This window comes from Hevea brasiliensis, chromosome 8, assembly GCF_030052815.1.
Source record: "Hevea brasiliensis isolate MT/VB/25A 57/8 chromosome 8, ASM3005281v1, whole genome shotgun sequence".
Lineage (NCBI taxonomy): Eukaryota > Viridiplantae > Streptophyta > Magnoliopsida > Malpighiales > Euphorbiaceae > Hevea > Hevea brasiliensis.
The window spans coordinates 97,444,678-97,462,055 of NC_079500.1; the positions used below are offsets into that span (position 1 = coordinate 97,444,678).

Genomic DNA, 17,378 nt, shown 5'->3' on the forward strand with positions numbered 1-17,378 from the left:
AAAGAGAGAGAAAAGGGAGAGGGAACGACGCGCGCGGGGAAGAAAAAGGGAAGACGGAAAAAGGCCGGTCCGATTCGACCGGTCCGATCCGGTTCGGTTCGATTCGGCCGGTTCGATTCAGAATACAAAATTTTGAATTTTTACTCTGCCTCGGGACCGAAAACGAGGTCCAAAAATTTCGAAAAAATTTCAGAAAACTCAGAAAAATACATAGACTCCAAATATATTTTTAATTTTGCCACGTGATCTTTAAATTAATTTTTAAAAATCATCAAAGTTTATATTTTCGGAAAATCGAACCCGATTTTTAAAATCCGAAAAATCTCAAAAAAATTCCTAAAATTTAAATAAAATTAAAATACCAAAAATGCTCATAAAATTTAAAATTTTGGGGTGTTACATTCTTCCCCCCTTACAGAAAATTCGTCCTCGAATTTTACACAAGGCAGAATAAAGCACATGATTATACATTGAACAGATAAGGGTGCTTGCTACGCATGTCCCGTTCTGACTCCCAGGTGCACTCTTCCACTGACTGACTCCTCCATAAAACCTTAACCATAGGGATCTGTTTGGATCTCAGCTGTCTCACTTGGTAGTCCACTATGGCTACAGGCTGCTCCTCAAATGTCAAGTTCTCCTTTAGCTCTATCACATTCGGCTGCAGTACATGAGAAGGATCGGGAATGTATTTCCTGAGCATGGAGATGTGAAACACGGGATGAACGTAAAAAAGGTTGGGTGGTAGCTCTAACCGGTAGGCAACTGCTCCAACTTTATCCGTAACCTCAAAAGGTCCAATATACCGAGGTGCCAACTTTCCCTTCTTTCCAAATCTCATGACTCCCTTCATTGGAGAAACCTTCAGAAATACATAGTCGCCCACTGCAAACTCCACATCCCTTCATCTGGGGTCTGCATAACTCTTCGCTTCATCAAGGTTGTTTGATCGTTCACGATTAAAGGAACTACCTCTGAAGTGTACTGCACTAGGTCTATATCATGCACCTTCGCTTCCCCCATTTCTGTCCAACACATAGGAGACCTATACTTTCTTCCATATAGTGCCTCATAGGGTGCCATCCCTATGCTGGAATGGTAACTGTTCTTGTAGGCAAACTCCACCAAAGCTAGCTGCTCATCCCATTGACCTCCAAAATCCAAGACACTCATGCGAAGCATGTCTTCCAGTGTTTGGATTGTCCTTTCGGACTGTCCGTCTATCTGAGGGTGGAAAGCTGTACTGAAGTTCAACTGTGTGCCAAGTGCCTCCTGCAACTTTCTCCAAAACCAAGAAGTGAACTGGGGCCCTCTGTCAGATATTATGGAAGCTGGAACTCCATGCAATCTGACTATTTCTTGAATGTAGAGCCGGGCATACTGTGCCACAGAGTATGTAGTCTTCACAGGTAAGAAGTGAGCTGATTTGGTCAAGCGGTCTACAATTACCCATATCGAATCACATCCTCTCGTGGTACGAGGCAACCCAGTCACAAAATCCATGGTGATCATTTCCCACTTCCATTCTAGGATAGGGAGCTCTTGCAGCTTCCCTGATGGTCTCTGGTGTTCAAACTTCACCTTCTGACAAGTCAAGCACTTGGACACAAAGTCTGCTATGTCTCTCTTCATGCCATTCCACCAATAGTTATCTTTCACATCATGGTACATCTTGGTGGAACCTGGGTGGACACTGTACAGAGTGTAGTGTGCCTCTCGCATGATTTCATTCCTGAGGTTGTCCACATCGGGCACACATATCCTAGAACCTTGCACTAGGGTGCCATCATTGGCAAATCCAAACTCACCACCTTCACCTTGTTGTACTCTTTCTATGATCTTCATCAATTATTGGTCTCTGTGCTGGGAAACTCTAACTCTGTCCCTCAAGTCTGGCCTCACTGAAAAGTGAGCCAACAATACCCCCTCATCTGAAAGATCTAGGATTAAACCTTGATCCATCAACTCATGTACCTCCTGAATCAATGGTCTCTTCTCTACTGAAACGTGCGCCAAACTGCCAGAAGATTTTCTGCTCAAGGCATCTGCCACAACATTGGCCTTTCCAGGGTGGTACTGGATGGTGCAATCATAGTCTTTCAGAAGCTCCATCCATCTCCTCTGTCTCAAGTTCAAGTCCCTCTATTGGAAGATGTACTTCAAACTCTTATGGTCGGTGTATATCTCGCACACTTCACTATACAGGTAGTGTCTCCAGATTTTTAGTGCAAAGACTACAGCCGCCATTTCCAAATCATGGGTGGGGTAGTTCTGCTCATGCCTCTTCAGCTGTCTTGAAGCATAAGCCACTACCTTTCCATTCTGCATCAAAACACACCCTAGGCCAACTCTGGAGGCGTCACAATACACGGTGTATCCTTCACCACTCACAGGTAGTGTCAACACAGGGGCAGTGGTTAGACACTCCTTAAGCTTCTGGAAACTCACCTCACAGTCATCTGTCCAAATGAATGGAACATTCTTCCTGGTCAACTTAGTTAGGGGAGCCGCTATCCTGGAGAAATCTTGTACAAAACGCCTATAGTAGCCAGCTAAACCCAGAAAACTTCGCACCTCAGTGACTGTTGTAGGCCTAAGCCAATCAGTTACAGCTTCAATTTTCTTGGGATCCACTTGAATGCCGTCACTAGAAACCACGTGTCCCAAGAATGAGATGCTTTCTAGCCAAAATTCACATTTTGAAAATTTGGCATATAGCTGGTGCTCCCTCAACGTCTGCAACACCATTCTCAAGTGCCACACGTGTTCTTCCTCGGTCTGAGAGTATACCAAAATGTCATCTATGAATACGATGACAAAACGGTCCAAAATGGCTTGAACACCTGCTCATCAAGTCCATGAAGGTCTTTGGTGCATTAGTGAGTCCAAAAGACATCACCAAGAACTCATAATGACCATATCTTGTCACGAAAGCCGCTTTTGGACACGTCCTCATCCCCGATTCTCAAGCGATGGTAGCGATCGCAGTCTGTCTTGAAAAGAATCTAGCTCCTTGAGCCGATCAAACAAATCATCGATCCGAGGAAGTGGATACTTGTTCTTCCCAGTCACCTTGTTCAAATTGCCTATAGTCAATACACAACCTCAATGACCCATCCTTCTTTCTCACGAATAGAACAGGAGCACCCCAGGGTGAAGTGCTCGGACGTATGAAACCCTTGTCCAAAAGCTCCTGTAGTTGCTCCTTCAGCTCTTTCAATTCTGCTGGTGCCATCCTGTAAGGTGGCATGGATATGGGGTTTGTACCCGGAACAACATCAATGCAGAACTCTATTTCCCTTCCTGGTGGCAACCCTGGAAGCTCCTCTGGGAAGACATCCATAAATTCTCTGACAACAGGAACATTTTCTATGCTGACACCTTCTACAGATGTATCTCTCACCAATGCCAAATACCCTTGGCATCCACGCCTCAACATTTTTCTAGCACTAATTGCTGACACCAAATTATATGGAGCCACGCTCCTGTCACCATCAAAGCTAAATTCTTCCACACCAGGTATGTGGAAATACACCTTTTTGTTCCTACAGTCTAAAGTGGCATAGTGAGTTGACAACCAATCCATCCCCAGGATTACATCAAAATCCATTACTGGTAGAGGAACCAAGTCTGCTGGGAGGATCTTTCCATCCACTACTACTGGGCTACCCGGAAAAATCATATCTACATCTATGTTGTCGCTAAGTGGGGTAGCTACTGACAAAGGGAACTCTAAAGTTGTAGGGTTTCTACCCAACCTCATGGCAAACACAGGGGAGACAAATGAGTGCGTAACACCCGGATCTATCAAAACACGAGCCTCATAAGAACAGACCAGAAGAATACCTGCCACAACTGCATTTGAAGCTTGAGCATCCTGGTGGGTCAAGGTGAAAACTCGAGCTTGACCCCTACCCTGAGTGGCGTAACCACGATCGACTTCTACCTCCGACCGCCTCCAAATCCACGTCCCCCTTGTCCTCGGCCCTATTGGCCACTGAACTGACTGCCTGCCATGTTGGAAGCACCCGAATACAATTGTCGAGGAACATTCGCAACAGAACCTTGTGACCCCATCTGTGGCTCGCTGAACACGAGGCATTCTCTAGCAAAGTGACCTGGTTGGCCACACCTGAAGCATACTCCTGATCCCATCAAACAAGGTCCTGAATGTCCTCTTCCACACTGTGCACAAGGTGCCAAGGAGGATCCTGAACCAGACCCAGAACTGCTGTACCCCGAACTGTGACCACTGCTGGATCCGTACCCTGGTCTGAATCCTCGTGGTCTGTGTCTAAAACCACTTCTCTTGCTCCTACCCTTTCCTCTGTAATTACTCTGGCCACCACTATCCGGAGTACCCATTTGGGGAACACCTGAAGAACCCTCTGCTCTGTTTTTCTTTGCTCTTCCGCTGTCATCCACAGCATAGCTAATCTCAATCTGTCTGGCTCGATCAACCACCACATCAAAAGACTGATCAGACATCATGGCCAGGTTCGCATACCTCCTGTCAAGCCCCTTTAGGAATCTTTTCACCTTCATAGTCTCTGTAGATACTGCTGTAGGGGCATATCTGCTCAATTCCAGAAATTCTGTAGCATATTCATCTACAGACCTGCCATTCTGTCTTAAGGCCTCAAAGGCCCACTGTTTCTGATCTCTGAAGCTTTCTGGCACAAACCGATTGATGAAAAGTTCCACAAACTGAGCCCATGACAAACCCTCCATCCGAGGTAACACGTAGTCATTCATCCATTGTCTAGGCATAGGCCCCATGACATGCTGCATACACTCTATCAGTCTTCTATCACCAATCAATTACATTTCTGCACACTGCGAGAATCCAAAAACCGATATGTATCGTCTGACACATCATAAGTACCAGGCACCAACTTCTTGAAATTGATTATCTGTTTATAAGGTTCCCCTCTTGGTGCGGTGGACTACTGCTGCTGTGGAGGGTGTACCATATATTGCGCCATCATATCGATGGTTCTCTGCAGACTAGCTAGAGTAGCTGCCATGGGGTCCATGGGACCCTGTGCCATAAAGGACTGATCCTGTACTGGTGGTAGCTGCTCTTCTACTTGAGCAGCTCTAGGCCTCCTACCCCGCCTCCTCGGGGCAGGCGCCTCATCCTGTGTCGACACCTCGTCAGGCACATCTGGTTCTGGTGCAGTGGCAGCTCTCCTACTTCTACGCATTTTCCTGAAATTCAACAGCATTAGCCCACAAAATTTGAAACTGCACATTACACAGCTCTATAGACTCATATTTATACACAATATATGAAGCAGAAACTAGAAGCAAAGACGACAATGCAAGACGAATGTGGACCCTATTTTTCCGCATGTGACTCCTAGTAGACTCTTCCCAACACTTAGACAATTTTTCCCTAAGAATCTGGAGCCTAAGCTCTGATACCACATCTGTCACGACCCAACCTATGGGCCGAACCGGCACTAGGACCTGGGCCAGCCTAAAGCCCCCGAGGCCCGTAGTAAGCCTAACTGTTCATTTACCCAATTCTAAGGCCCATTTGGGCCCAATTTCAAGAAAACAAACGGACAGAGTCCGGCCATAAAATGGACTTTCCAACGGGGAGTTTTTGACTCACCCGACCTGTAAACACAATATATAGTCATTTGGGGAGCTCAGCTCACCCTCCACATACTCATCAACATAAAAATAAATGGGAGCTCAGCTCCCTCATCCAATCCATCAAACATGCATAGCATATTAAGTTTACAGGTCCCAAAATAATAATTTAGTTTACAGACCCAAATCAAATAAACATTTCTAACACATGCGGAAATTCTAAGATTTAACAAGTTTATACAAACAGTAATAATTGACCTGCGAGGGAGAAAGCAGGTTAACCTCAAAAAATATCCTCCTGTGGCCTGTAAAAATTTTTGAACAGGAGTGAGCGTTCGACTTAGAGAGTAAAATATCAATTTTAACCATAATCCCTATAACTATCTAAAACTAATGCACCAGAGAGTGAAATGCAACATCAACAACATTTTCACATCATAACATCAAAAGGTAATTTGGAGCACACACTCGTAGTATCAATCATAACATATGGGAGTGATCTCTATCTGACTCTCTTAAATCCAACCCGGTGCCGGTAATTACTCAAGCTCGGACTTCCACTTAATAACCAAATCGAGGGTCCCAGCGAATTACTCAAGCCGTGACTACCCCTCGAAGGATCGGGTCCCAGCGAATTACTCAAGCCGTGACTACCCCGTCCTATCCATAGTCCACACCACATCACACGCACGCCAACGCACGCACACTGCTCCAAATTACCACAACAACATCCATGGCACGTTAACACTTATGAATGCAACATAAATCGTGCCTAGAGTTTAACTACATAAATATATGCATATAAGTGATGCATGGGCATGCTTGAACATATAATAATATCGAAATTACAATTAAAATTAATATTTTACTCACAGACTTGACGGTGGTCACTGAGGCGGCTGGGCGGAGGAAGAAGGCTGTCCCGGCTCACCTGACAATTTTATTACAATCATTTAATAAATTTGACTCAATACAAACAAAGAAAAAGACCAATACGTCCTAAGTCGTGCCGAAAATCCGGCAGAGTCTCCCCTATACCTAGGACCTACCCAACCTGCAAAATGGCTCAAAACACACTTCTATATTCAAAATCCATATATCCACAGTTCAATCATATCACACAGCCCCTCCTGGGCCCATCAAATCAGTCATCCATCACAATACGCAAAATTTCAATTTAGTCCTTATTATTGATCATTTTTGCAAAAACTGCCCAAACAAGCTCTAAAAATTATAAAACTTTGCCCCGCGGTCCTTAGCAATATTACTAAGCTATTGCAAAAAGAATCGTAATTTTCTAAGCTACCACGAATATTTTATGGATTTTTAATCCTATTTAAGCACTAGAAAATTACGAAAAAGCAAGGTTCGGGTTTACCTTTGCCGATTCCGACTTCGGGGACGCACTCGGGACGTCTGACAATGGGGGGCTAGCCAAAACCTCGGTCCAATTCGGAGACTTTTCCGGTAACGGGTCTGTCTGGCCCGAAATTTGCAGACCCGGTCAACTGTCGAATTTCCGCGAATCGAGGATACCTACACGAAGCCCATAACACGGGGGTTAGTACATAAATTTTTCAGAATTTTCTAAGCTCATTTAATGCTCGGAAAAACACTGCGAAGTTCCGTGGGACCCACCGAAAAACGGTGTCGGAAAAATTCGAAATTTATGTCGTTGCGAAGCTCTCGACGAGTGGAGCGTGCTGGTAGCCTCGGTTTTCTCGTGGGATTCACGGTTTTCGAGAAATCTAGCCCAAAAGTCGAAATGGGCTAAAATCTTCCCGAGCAAAAATCGGACAAACCGCTCGATGGATTTCGGCGTTCTTGGTGTCTATGGAAAGCTCTCGTCGAGTAGATGATTTTAGACACAAGACCCGGTCCAATTGGTGGCCGGATCGGCCGGATTTGGCCGGGGAAGCCGAAACGCCGCGCGCGCGAGGGAGGGAGATCGCGCTCATTTTCCGTTACGGGCGGGCCGGCAGGCTGGGGTGGCGGTGGCGCGGCCATTGGGTGGCGCGCGGCCTGGGTGGGTGGTGGGTGCCGGCAAGGTGGGAGGAGGAGAGAGAAAAGAGAGAGAAAAGGGAGAGGGAACGACGAGCGCGGGGAAGAAAAAGGGAAGAAGGAAAAGGCCGGTCCGATTCGATCGGTCCGATCCGGTCCGGTTCGATTCGGCCGGTTCGATTCGGAATACAAAATTTTGAATTTTTACTCTGCCTCAGGACCGAAAACGAGGTCCAAAAATTTCGAAAAAATTCCAGAAAACTCAGAAAAATACATAGACTCCAAATATATTTTTAGTTTTGCCACGTGGTCTTTAAATTAATTTTTAAAAATCATCAAAGTTTATATTTTCGGAAAATCGAATCCGATTTTTAAAATCCGAAAAATCTCAAAAAAATTTCTAAAATTTAAATAAAATTAAAATACTAAAAATGCTCATAAAATTTAAAATTTTGGGGTGTTACATAAGTTCTAGTGCTGGTTCGGCTCAAATTTGGGTCCTGATAAAAATATTTAATTAAATTAATTTAATAAATTTATAATATATTTAATTAATTAATTTATAAATATTAAAGTCTACAAAAAAAATAACTCACATATTTTTAACTATTTTACATCTAATATATATATATATATATATATATATATATATATATATATATATATATATATATCACATAAATTAGCATAATATTCTGTATGTATTAATTTAAATATATATGCCAATATAATTATTTTTATATATAAAAAAATAAATTCAATTAAATTACTAATAATATAAATTCACGCAACATGCGAATATGCTACTAATCTTAAATAAATCTAAATGATAAAAATAAGATATAAATAATAAATAATTAAATTTATATTTACTCCTTTATTATTTTTAGTAATGTCAATTCAGAGGTGAAAATGAATTAGTGAGTTATAAATCCGTAGGTGAAATAATTAATAAAATGTATATTTTTAAAATAAATAATAAAATGTATTTTAAATATGTTAAATCAAGTTTGCGAATTAACTTTTAAATACAATATAATTTATGAGCGTGCTTTCTACGATTATTGGAGTGCCATAAATAAATCTCATAAGAACGCTCTATTTCATCACTGGATATCAACCCGATTAGTCGTTGTTGCTGCTCTCCATCCTTAGCTTTCCTGCTAGGTTCTCCAGCTCTCTCTCTCTCCCTCTACTCTATATGTGCGCTGTTGCTTGCGCTTGTATTTTTTTTTTTTGTTAGTAAATATTTAGATTGTAATCTTTTCCTCTGAATCCAGTTTTTTACCGTCGAACAGATATGGCAGAAGGTGTGAGTGGATCCTCGAAGCATACCGTGACTCCATATGATGAGGCAATGGATGCTCTATCGTCTTTGATACCCAGACGCACTCGTGCTGACAAGAGCAACAAAGGGGATCACTTCGATTTGCTGTTTGATTATTTAAAGGTAGTTTCTTGTAATTGTTAATGCCAGATCTTTATCTCATTCATTTCGGTCTAATTTGAACTGATATTTCGTGTTTGTGAATTTAGATGCTGGAGCTGGAGCAGGCTATCTCAGAAATGAAGATCATACATGTAGCGGGCACCAAAGGAAAGGTACTAAAGCTCTGCTTCTGGTTCAGCTTTTCTCAGTATTTAAATTTTAAATAGATTAATCTACTTAATTATGTCATAAGGAAAGTATTTCGTAATCATACCTCTTTCTGTTAATCGAAACGCATTCTTCAGCCTCTGAAGTTTCTTGCTTTATATGATTTTTACTTATTTCGGATGTGATGGTTTAGTCAATGGTTATTTTCCTACTAGTTTTGGCATGAATTTTCAAGTTAAATGGAATAAAAAAAAAAGTTGCATTGTTTTCATTCTGGAAAATAAAATACTTCCATTTCTCTCTCATCGTTTATCAGCTATAAAGTTTCTTCTTTTATCCAAAAAGTGGGAAACAATAAAACCCAGAAGTTTGGTAGGCAATCCACACTGGCCTTGTACATCATTAATATAAGATGACAAATAAATGCCTTAGCTTATGTAGAGAGTACTTATTTAGATGTGCACTTATCTTGTAGTCTCATGGCTAAATCTAACTTGTAGCAGTACTTATATAGAGAATTATTTCTTGGAATTTTTCTATATTTGTTTGGGGCTCTAATCCATCTTTTTCTTTGGGCAAAGGGATCCACATGCACCTTCACAGAATCTATACTACGTAATTATGGCTTCCGCACAGGACTTTTCACATCTCCTCACCTCATCGATGTTCGTGAAAGATTTCGTTTGGATGGGTGAGTTGTGCATTTATGTGCATAGGTGTTATGTTTTCATCTATACATCAGTTAACAGATGAAGGGGCATACTTTTCCTTTTCTTATTTCTATTTTAGTGTTTCAGTCATTGTTCTTATCATTTGATATGTGAATTTTGGTTCCATGAACAAAATCAATATGATTTTACAATATTTGAATTTCAACTCAGTTACACTACTTTAGGTGATATTATTTTGCATTTGGATGCGTGAACATCATTTAAGCCCCAATTTAAAATATTCTAGTTTCTTGTTGGCTGCTGCAGTATGGACATTTGTGAAGAAAATTTTTTGGCACATTTCTGGTGGTGTTATGATAGATTGAAGGTAAATTTCCATTTAAAATCTCCCTTTCTTGATGCAGCTGTGATTCATTATACAATGTGTTTAAGAATATGGATGCTTAAAAGAAAATTTGCCAAACATTTGTGAGTCTTTTAACAAATTGTCAAAAATCTGAGGCAATCGAATTTTTAATGGAATAAGGTATGCTGCTTTTAAGTTGCATTAAAGGATGAAGGTGTTCATGATACTTTAGTTCCAGTAAGGAATTGAAAGAGTCGGTTCCATTTTGCCAGAAATTAGACCAAACCAAACTTGGCCTGCTCAAAAAACATTATTGGAGAGAACAAAAATTGTTAGTTTTGTTTTTTTTTTAGAAAAATACTATATTTAATGTTTGAGTTTGATTCATTTATTTGTTTTGGCATTGCATTTTGATTAATTTTTTTGGTTTGTCATGGGATCAATTGCTTTGTGTGGATGGTGTCTAAATCCATTAGAAAGAAATTTGAATGGTAGAAGGATATTTCAGATATAATACATGATTTCATATGTTAATTGAATGCTGTAGTTGTTGGGGTGGGTGTGTGTGTGAGTGCGTGTGTGTGTGTGTGTGTGTGTGTGTGTGTGTGTATTTATGAATATGAATAATACTAAGGATAAAGGATTGATTCAATTCAGGTTATTTGGTTTTTAAGGGGCCCAAAGTCACTGAGCTGAATCCAAGTTATAGCTGGCTTGAATAATAGTTGAAGAGAAAACTGAACCGAATATGGTTGGTTCAATAGGTTTTGGATTGAAATAAGCAGGTTCCTATTGAAGGTAGCAATTTTTTGGATATGGAAAGAGCTGAAAGTCCAATAATTTAATCTGGACAAAGGGTATTATGATAATTTGTTGCTGTATGCACGAGAGTAGAGGGCTAGAGGTCATCCATGATTGTTTATTGCTCTGTGCCTGTGCCAGTGCCACAAGCAATAGCAGAATGTTGTAGATACATGTTACTGGATATCCTTGGGTTATAACTGGGTTGGCATTTCAAGTTTTCATCAATTGGAAAGGAAGATTTGGCAACAAGGCTTATGAGTAGCATCGGGTAGCTGCTCCTCTTATCTTGCTGTGGTGTGGTTGGGGAGGGATATAAAAACATTTGGTTTGATGAATATTTGCACTAATTATATACTGGTATAGATGATTTCTATGGGACTTTTTTCCCTTCTGGTGCTGAGTGATATCTTATTTATTTATTTTTTTTACCTATGATTTCTATTTTATATTCTTTTTTCTCGTTTGAAGTGGTCTACTGTATACTTTTTGTGGATTTAGGTTACACATCAATGTACCGATGAATTTATTTCTCAACTCAACTCAAATCAATTCAACTAAGCTTTTATCCCAAAAATTCATTGGGGTCGGTTATATGGATTCTCTTTTTCCACTCTAAACGATTTTGGGTTAAATCCTCGGAAATGTGTAATGCTTCTAGGTCATATTATACTACTCTCCTTCAAATCAGTTTAGGTCTACCCCTTCTTTTCTTTTCTTTCTATCCTCTAACTAAATGTGCTCTAACCCAATAAATTTATTTATAATAAAAAATAAAGGCTAAACTGTAGCTGAACATTATATATGAATCACTTATTCATGTTCTTGAGCGTCATGCTATAATATCGTGTACAAACATGGAAAGAAAATATGTCCTTTATTTTGTTTAATTAATATGTGTTTGTGTGTGTGTTTATCTGTATACAATGATTTCTCAGGTGTTTAATTGAAAGTTTGTGTGTAGGAAAAAACTAATGAAGATATACCAATGCCTTCTTACTTCCGTTTTCTTGCCTTGCTTGCCTTCAAGATATTTGCTGCAGAGCAGGTTTGATGTGCATGATTATCAACTTCATTAGTATCCTCTCTCTATGTGAAACTACACATACATGAGTTTTATTTATCATGACTCATGATGGATAGGCTTCAGATTTACTAAATTTATTTGTGCAGGTAGATGTTGCTATTTTGGAGGTTGGGTTAGGTGGAACTTTTGATCCTACAAATGTGGTATGTGTAATACTTGTTTGAGGAAGAGGTTTATTGATTGAACATATTAAGCGTGGCATATTGCTCTTTGTTAAGTTCTTCATGCTAGATTTTTTTTTTGTCTTACATCTAAAGTGAGTTGATATAGCATCATGTTTCAGGTTCAAACACCGGTTGTGTGTGGTATATCTTCCCTTGGGTATGATCACATGGAGATTCTTGGTTAGTGTTCATTTCTATAAGTTAGGTAATTGCTCATAATAGTTTAACGTTTAGTTACTTTTTATTTAATTATCGGTATAAAAGCTTCAATACTATTTGGTAGACATTAATTTGTAAATTGGATATATACAATGAATCCAGAGTTTTTTACAAACTCCAACAGGATTTCATTTACTAACCTTGTTAATGTCTTGATGTATGCCTACTTAATTAACAGCATATTCAGCATATTCACATTCAAATTTGTGCCTCTGGAAATTGATGCAAATAGACTCGTATTAGATTTTAGGCTCATGCTTCTGCAAAACTTTTTAGATCTCATATGTTATTGCTTTAACAGGAAATACTCTTAGAGAAATTGCTGGGGAAAAGGCTGGCATCTTTAAGGTGTTCTTCATAGCTACTTCTCCTTCATGCATATAATCTATGCCAATGGATTTGCTTCTTAACTTAACCCAGTTTGAGTAACCATTACTATTTTTTTTTATTCAATTCAAGTTCCCTTTTCTGTGTGCAGCATGGGATTCCAGCATTCACAGTGCCTCAACCTGATGAAGCTATGTGTGTACTTGAAGAGAAGGCTTCTAAGTTAGATGTAAGTAGCATAGTTCATGCGCCATTTAGTTCTATTATCTAAACTTGAAAAATGCATGTGTCAAACTTCCGCTTCAGAGGATAAAGATTGACTTTAGCAAATCAACATACGTGATGCTCTCAATCATTCTTATATGAAGTTGGTGTATGATTTGGAAGGTAATGAATTTAATTCTATGTTGACACTATGGTTCTTTTAAGTTGTTAAACAATCAGGTTGAGGCAAAAAACCTTCATCAACTTCACCACTCAAGACATAGATGCATTTAGTTCTCAATCTTAAGATTATTAGGATAAATTAAGAACTGTTAAGTTATGTTTCATAAATGAGAGTTTAAGGCTATTTTTCATGTCAAACATCTCATCTCTCTGTTCAAACAAGTCCTTGGTGATGTGCATTGTTTTCTAAAGAATAATGCCGCACTACTTTCCTTAATGGAAGTTCATCAGTCTGCATAAAAGCTTGCTGTAATTGTTTCCTTAATAGGACAAGGCTACCTCATTTTTGCAGAACAGCAAAGATTAGGTTACAAACTTTCTATGTATAACTCAGAAAAACATGTTGATTGCAGGTACCTCTTCATGTGGCACCGCCATTGGATTCCAACTTGCTGAATGGTCTAAAACTTGGGCTTGAAGGTGAGCACCAGTTTGTAAATGCTGGTCTTGCTATTGCGCTATCTTCTAAATGGCTTAAAAGGACTGGTCACCTTGAAGCCACCTACTTGGAGCAAACTGTAAGTTTTTTGTTTCTTTGCAAGCTTTCTTTTACTTAGTTACATCTTCTCAAAGTTATCTCCATGGAACAGAGCTCACTGCCTGAGCAGTTTATTAAGGGGCTAACAACAGCCTGTCTGCAAGGGCGAGCTCAAATTGTTCCTGATCGTTATATCGACACTGAGAGCGATGGAGATCTTGTGTTTTATTTGGATGGAGCTCATAGTCCTGAAAGCATGGAAGTATGTGCAAGATGGTTCTCTCTTGCCATTAAAAATGACAACCAGCAAAACACCTTGAATCTTCCTTCACAGAACAATTATCAATCCATGCTTGACTGCATTGATAAGCACCATGACAGAAGATCTGGGAAAAATTTCATGCGGGTACGCTTAGAAATATACATTTTGTTTACTTATTCTGCTTTTGTAAAGCTGTTAGATGAAGATGCATAATAGAAGTTGAAATTAAATGGTTGTGTGTAAGAAGCCAGTTAAGCTGGTGGTTTGGCAAGGTTAAAATCCTCACTGAGTAGTGGTCTTGCAAAGTATATGAGGTAATTATAGAATAGAATACCTTTAGATGGTGTTTTGGTGCAAGCAGGAGAATGGGATGGCATGTTCTTTGCTAAGAAAGTCCTGGGAATGCTAGGGTAGGATCTTTTCTCTGGATAGATTAAACCATATTCATCATTTAAAAACTCTAAAATTGCGCACCAAGGCAAAATGCCCCAGGATGGCAGAAATGGTAAAGGTCCTTTACAAGTAGGCACATGATATACTTCATCTGAAATTAAAAATTATGGGCTTTTGCTATACGTAGATAATATGAAGTTCATTACCAAGCCTGTTTATGGGCCTAAGGCTCTGCCTGACCTTTTCTTTCACATCACGGCAAAGAAGAAATGAAAAGATTTTATTTACCTGTCCAATTATTAGACTAGAAGCTAAAAATGACCCTGTCTATCTGTTGTTAAACTATCTACACTTGTTCATGTAGTTCACATGTGCATTACGATTTTTTGAATTTGATATTATTGTAGAACATTGAGGTTATATTGAGCTTGAAGTTTTGCATGCATCTGAGCAGATACTGTTGTTCAATTGTATGTCAGTGCGAGATCCTCAGTTGCTTCTTCCACATCTGATGAAAACCTGTGCTAGTCATGGTAAGTACTTGATCAAGAAGCATCTTTAGATGAAATTTGTTTAACTTTTTTAGAAAAGAGCTACTGCTTATGAAATATTACAAAAAAAAAATTGAAGTGTGTTAACCTCTTAAATCTTTATATTATAGTCTTATCCATCTATTGATGCAACTTATATTGATGGAATTTATCTAGAGCTTGCCCTCATAAACATGGAATTGATGTTTTAGGTGTCTGCTTCAAGAAGGCGCTCTTTGTACCTAATGTATCAGTCTATTACAAAGTTGGATCTCATGCTTTACCCCCAACAGATCCTCAAGTTGATTTGTCATGGCAGTTTACTCTGCAAAAATTATGGGAAGACCTTGTCCAGGGTGATAAAGGTATCAATTAAATACACAATGAATTTTAGTACTAGTCTAGTAATATAAAATAATATAAACACATGCTACCTTTTTTAAATGGACTCACTTATTTACCAAAGTGGTTTTATTTCCTCCCATAGCTTTTTGGTTGTAATTTTCTTTTTCCAAGAATTGGGTGCCATCTAATTAGATATTTGAAAAATGGCAGCATAGTATTAGTAATTCAATTTTTATTTTTATTTTCTTTGTTATACAATGTACTTGAAATTATGGATAATAGAAACCATAAGTGCATTTAAGGAAGCTCTTTGCTCAGTTTGTGTTGTAAAGAAAATTCTTTTGGACTTCTTAGGAGGGGAGGCCAATAGAACAGATGCTGTTTGTGAGGAAGTTAAAGATGATACAGGAACTAGTGTTAGGACTTGTGAAAACAGTGCAGTCTTTCCTTCTATCCCATTGGCAATTAAATGGCTTAGGGACAGCGTCTACAAGAATCAATCTGTTAGTTTCCAGGTAATGCTGATTAATGTATTCTGCTCTATATTTTATAACCTGCATAGTCAAATTTTATTTTCTGTTTCTAAAAATAAGGTCAAGGTGGATTCCTCATGTGGAAGTGAAAGTCATTTTCATTTCCAATGTAGTTTTACATGGCGAATCTTATTTTGAACTTCAAACATCAATTGCACATTTGAGGAACTTTTGTTGTAGAATATCTTGACATGAATAATCAGTGCCATTGCTATTCTTTATTCTCCTATAAGTTTTTACTTGCCAGACCTTTTTTTCTACATACTTTTCAAGGAGGATGTCCATCCAGTCCACTTCTCACTGGATAACTCCCAAAAGTGGGATAAGCATATATATATATATATATATATATATGAGCATGTATTTATATATTTAATGTTGAATTGCTTTCAGCAAGGTGTTGGTATGTGAGAAGCAATTAAATTATTTTACGCTATCTGTATCAATATTTAATTTCCTCACCCTGATTCATCAGGTTCTTGTTACTGGCTCATTACATCTTGTGGGTGACGTGCTGAGGTTAGTCAAGTAGTTAGACATGATGCCTAGTTGAAGCTGTCCAGTTGCATGTTCTCCTGCTTGAGATATGTGCTGGTATAGATGGCAAGCAGTCAAAAGATTCTGATCATTTTCTGTTTTGAGTTCTCTGTTAGTGCTTGCCAATTGTGCTCCCACAGTATGCTTTGTTGTTAAACCTGTTGATTGTTCATGTTAATATACTAGGAGAGTTTGAAAGATGTATAATGTTGCATTTTGAATATGAATTGGCAGAAATTTCAATTTTTTTATTTTTATAACTAGGGAACATCAACAATTAAATTACAAACTATGTAGCACAGAAATGGAATGCGGATGTGGGAATTGCAGAAACAAATTCGAGGAAACGGCATTTTCAAAAATATAGGGCATAAAAATGTGGAAAAAAAAATTTAAGGACATATTTATAAATATTGAATAAAATAATACATAAATAAAATAATTATATGTAATTAATTTGGAACTAATAAAGCTATTATATTGATAATTTAATTACGATTAACTTATCATTGTTAGCATTTTCATTTATTTTTATTGTTAATATTAATAGTATTGTTTAATTTAGATTACTTAATTATTGGGAAAGATATTTAGAATTAAATAAAAAGAATAAGAAAAGAGAAGAAATTTAAAAGGAAGTAAACTGAATACCAATAAAAAAAATACACAACATCACCCTTGCGCTCTCTTACATCTTCCTCTTTTCATCAACTTCCCTATCCGCCATGAACATCACTAACGAGACTCATACCACTTTGCGATGCCCGTGAAGTAGCCAATCGATTTAACAAACTAGGCTTTGAGCAGCTTCACGATGGGTTTTGTGTAAATGATTAACAAATGACAATTAGAAGTCATCTTTGACTATTGAAAATGTGTTTTCGATGTAGAAACGCGTTTCCATCTTTTGATTTTTCCGGACATAGCCCGAAAATGTGTCATAAGCGTGTCTTATCGTTTCCATCTTGGAAGCATTTCCAAAACAAGAAAGCACTGGTGATTAGAGTTTCCATGATTCACATATTACAAATTACTTCCA

At 38.6% G+C, this 17,378-nt stretch overlaps 1 protein-coding gene and 1 long non-coding RNA gene across 2 annotated transcripts; one reads left to right on the forward strand and one right to left on the reverse strand.

Annotated features, from left to right (window-relative positions):
- Window positions 1-6,204: 6,204 nt before the first annotated feature.
- On the reverse strand, window positions 6,205-7,542 carry LOC131182549 (uncharacterized). The gene is made up of 3 exons (XR_009150820.1): window positions 7,240-7,542; window positions 6,980-7,137; window positions 6,205-6,532 (listed from the first exon to the last, which is right to left on the reverse strand). It is a non-coding gene; the product is annotated as an uncharacterized LOC131182549 (long non-coding RNA).
- A 1,093-nt stretch (window positions 7,543-8,635) lies between these two features.
- LOC110670076 (folylpolyglutamate synthase) lies at window positions 8,636-16,594 on the forward strand. The gene is made up of 16 exons (XM_021832020.2): window positions 8,636-8,769; window positions 8,883-9,052; window positions 9,139-9,204; window positions 9,781-9,890; window positions 10,177-10,237; window positions 11,982-12,065; window positions 12,191-12,247; window positions 12,388-12,448; window positions 12,789-12,835; window positions 12,966-13,043; window positions 13,615-13,779; window positions 13,852-14,145; window positions 14,849-14,927; window positions 15,137-15,289; window positions 15,624-15,784; window positions 16,278-16,594. The coding sequence occupies exons 2-16, from the start codon at window positions 8,903-8,905 to the stop codon at window positions 16,332-16,334; spliced, it is 1,623 nt and encodes a 540-aa protein (XP_021687712.2). The 5' UTR covers window positions 8,636-8,769; window positions 8,883-8,902; the 3' UTR covers window positions 16,335-16,594.
- The last annotated feature ends 784 nt before the right edge of the window (window positions 16,595-17,378 follow it).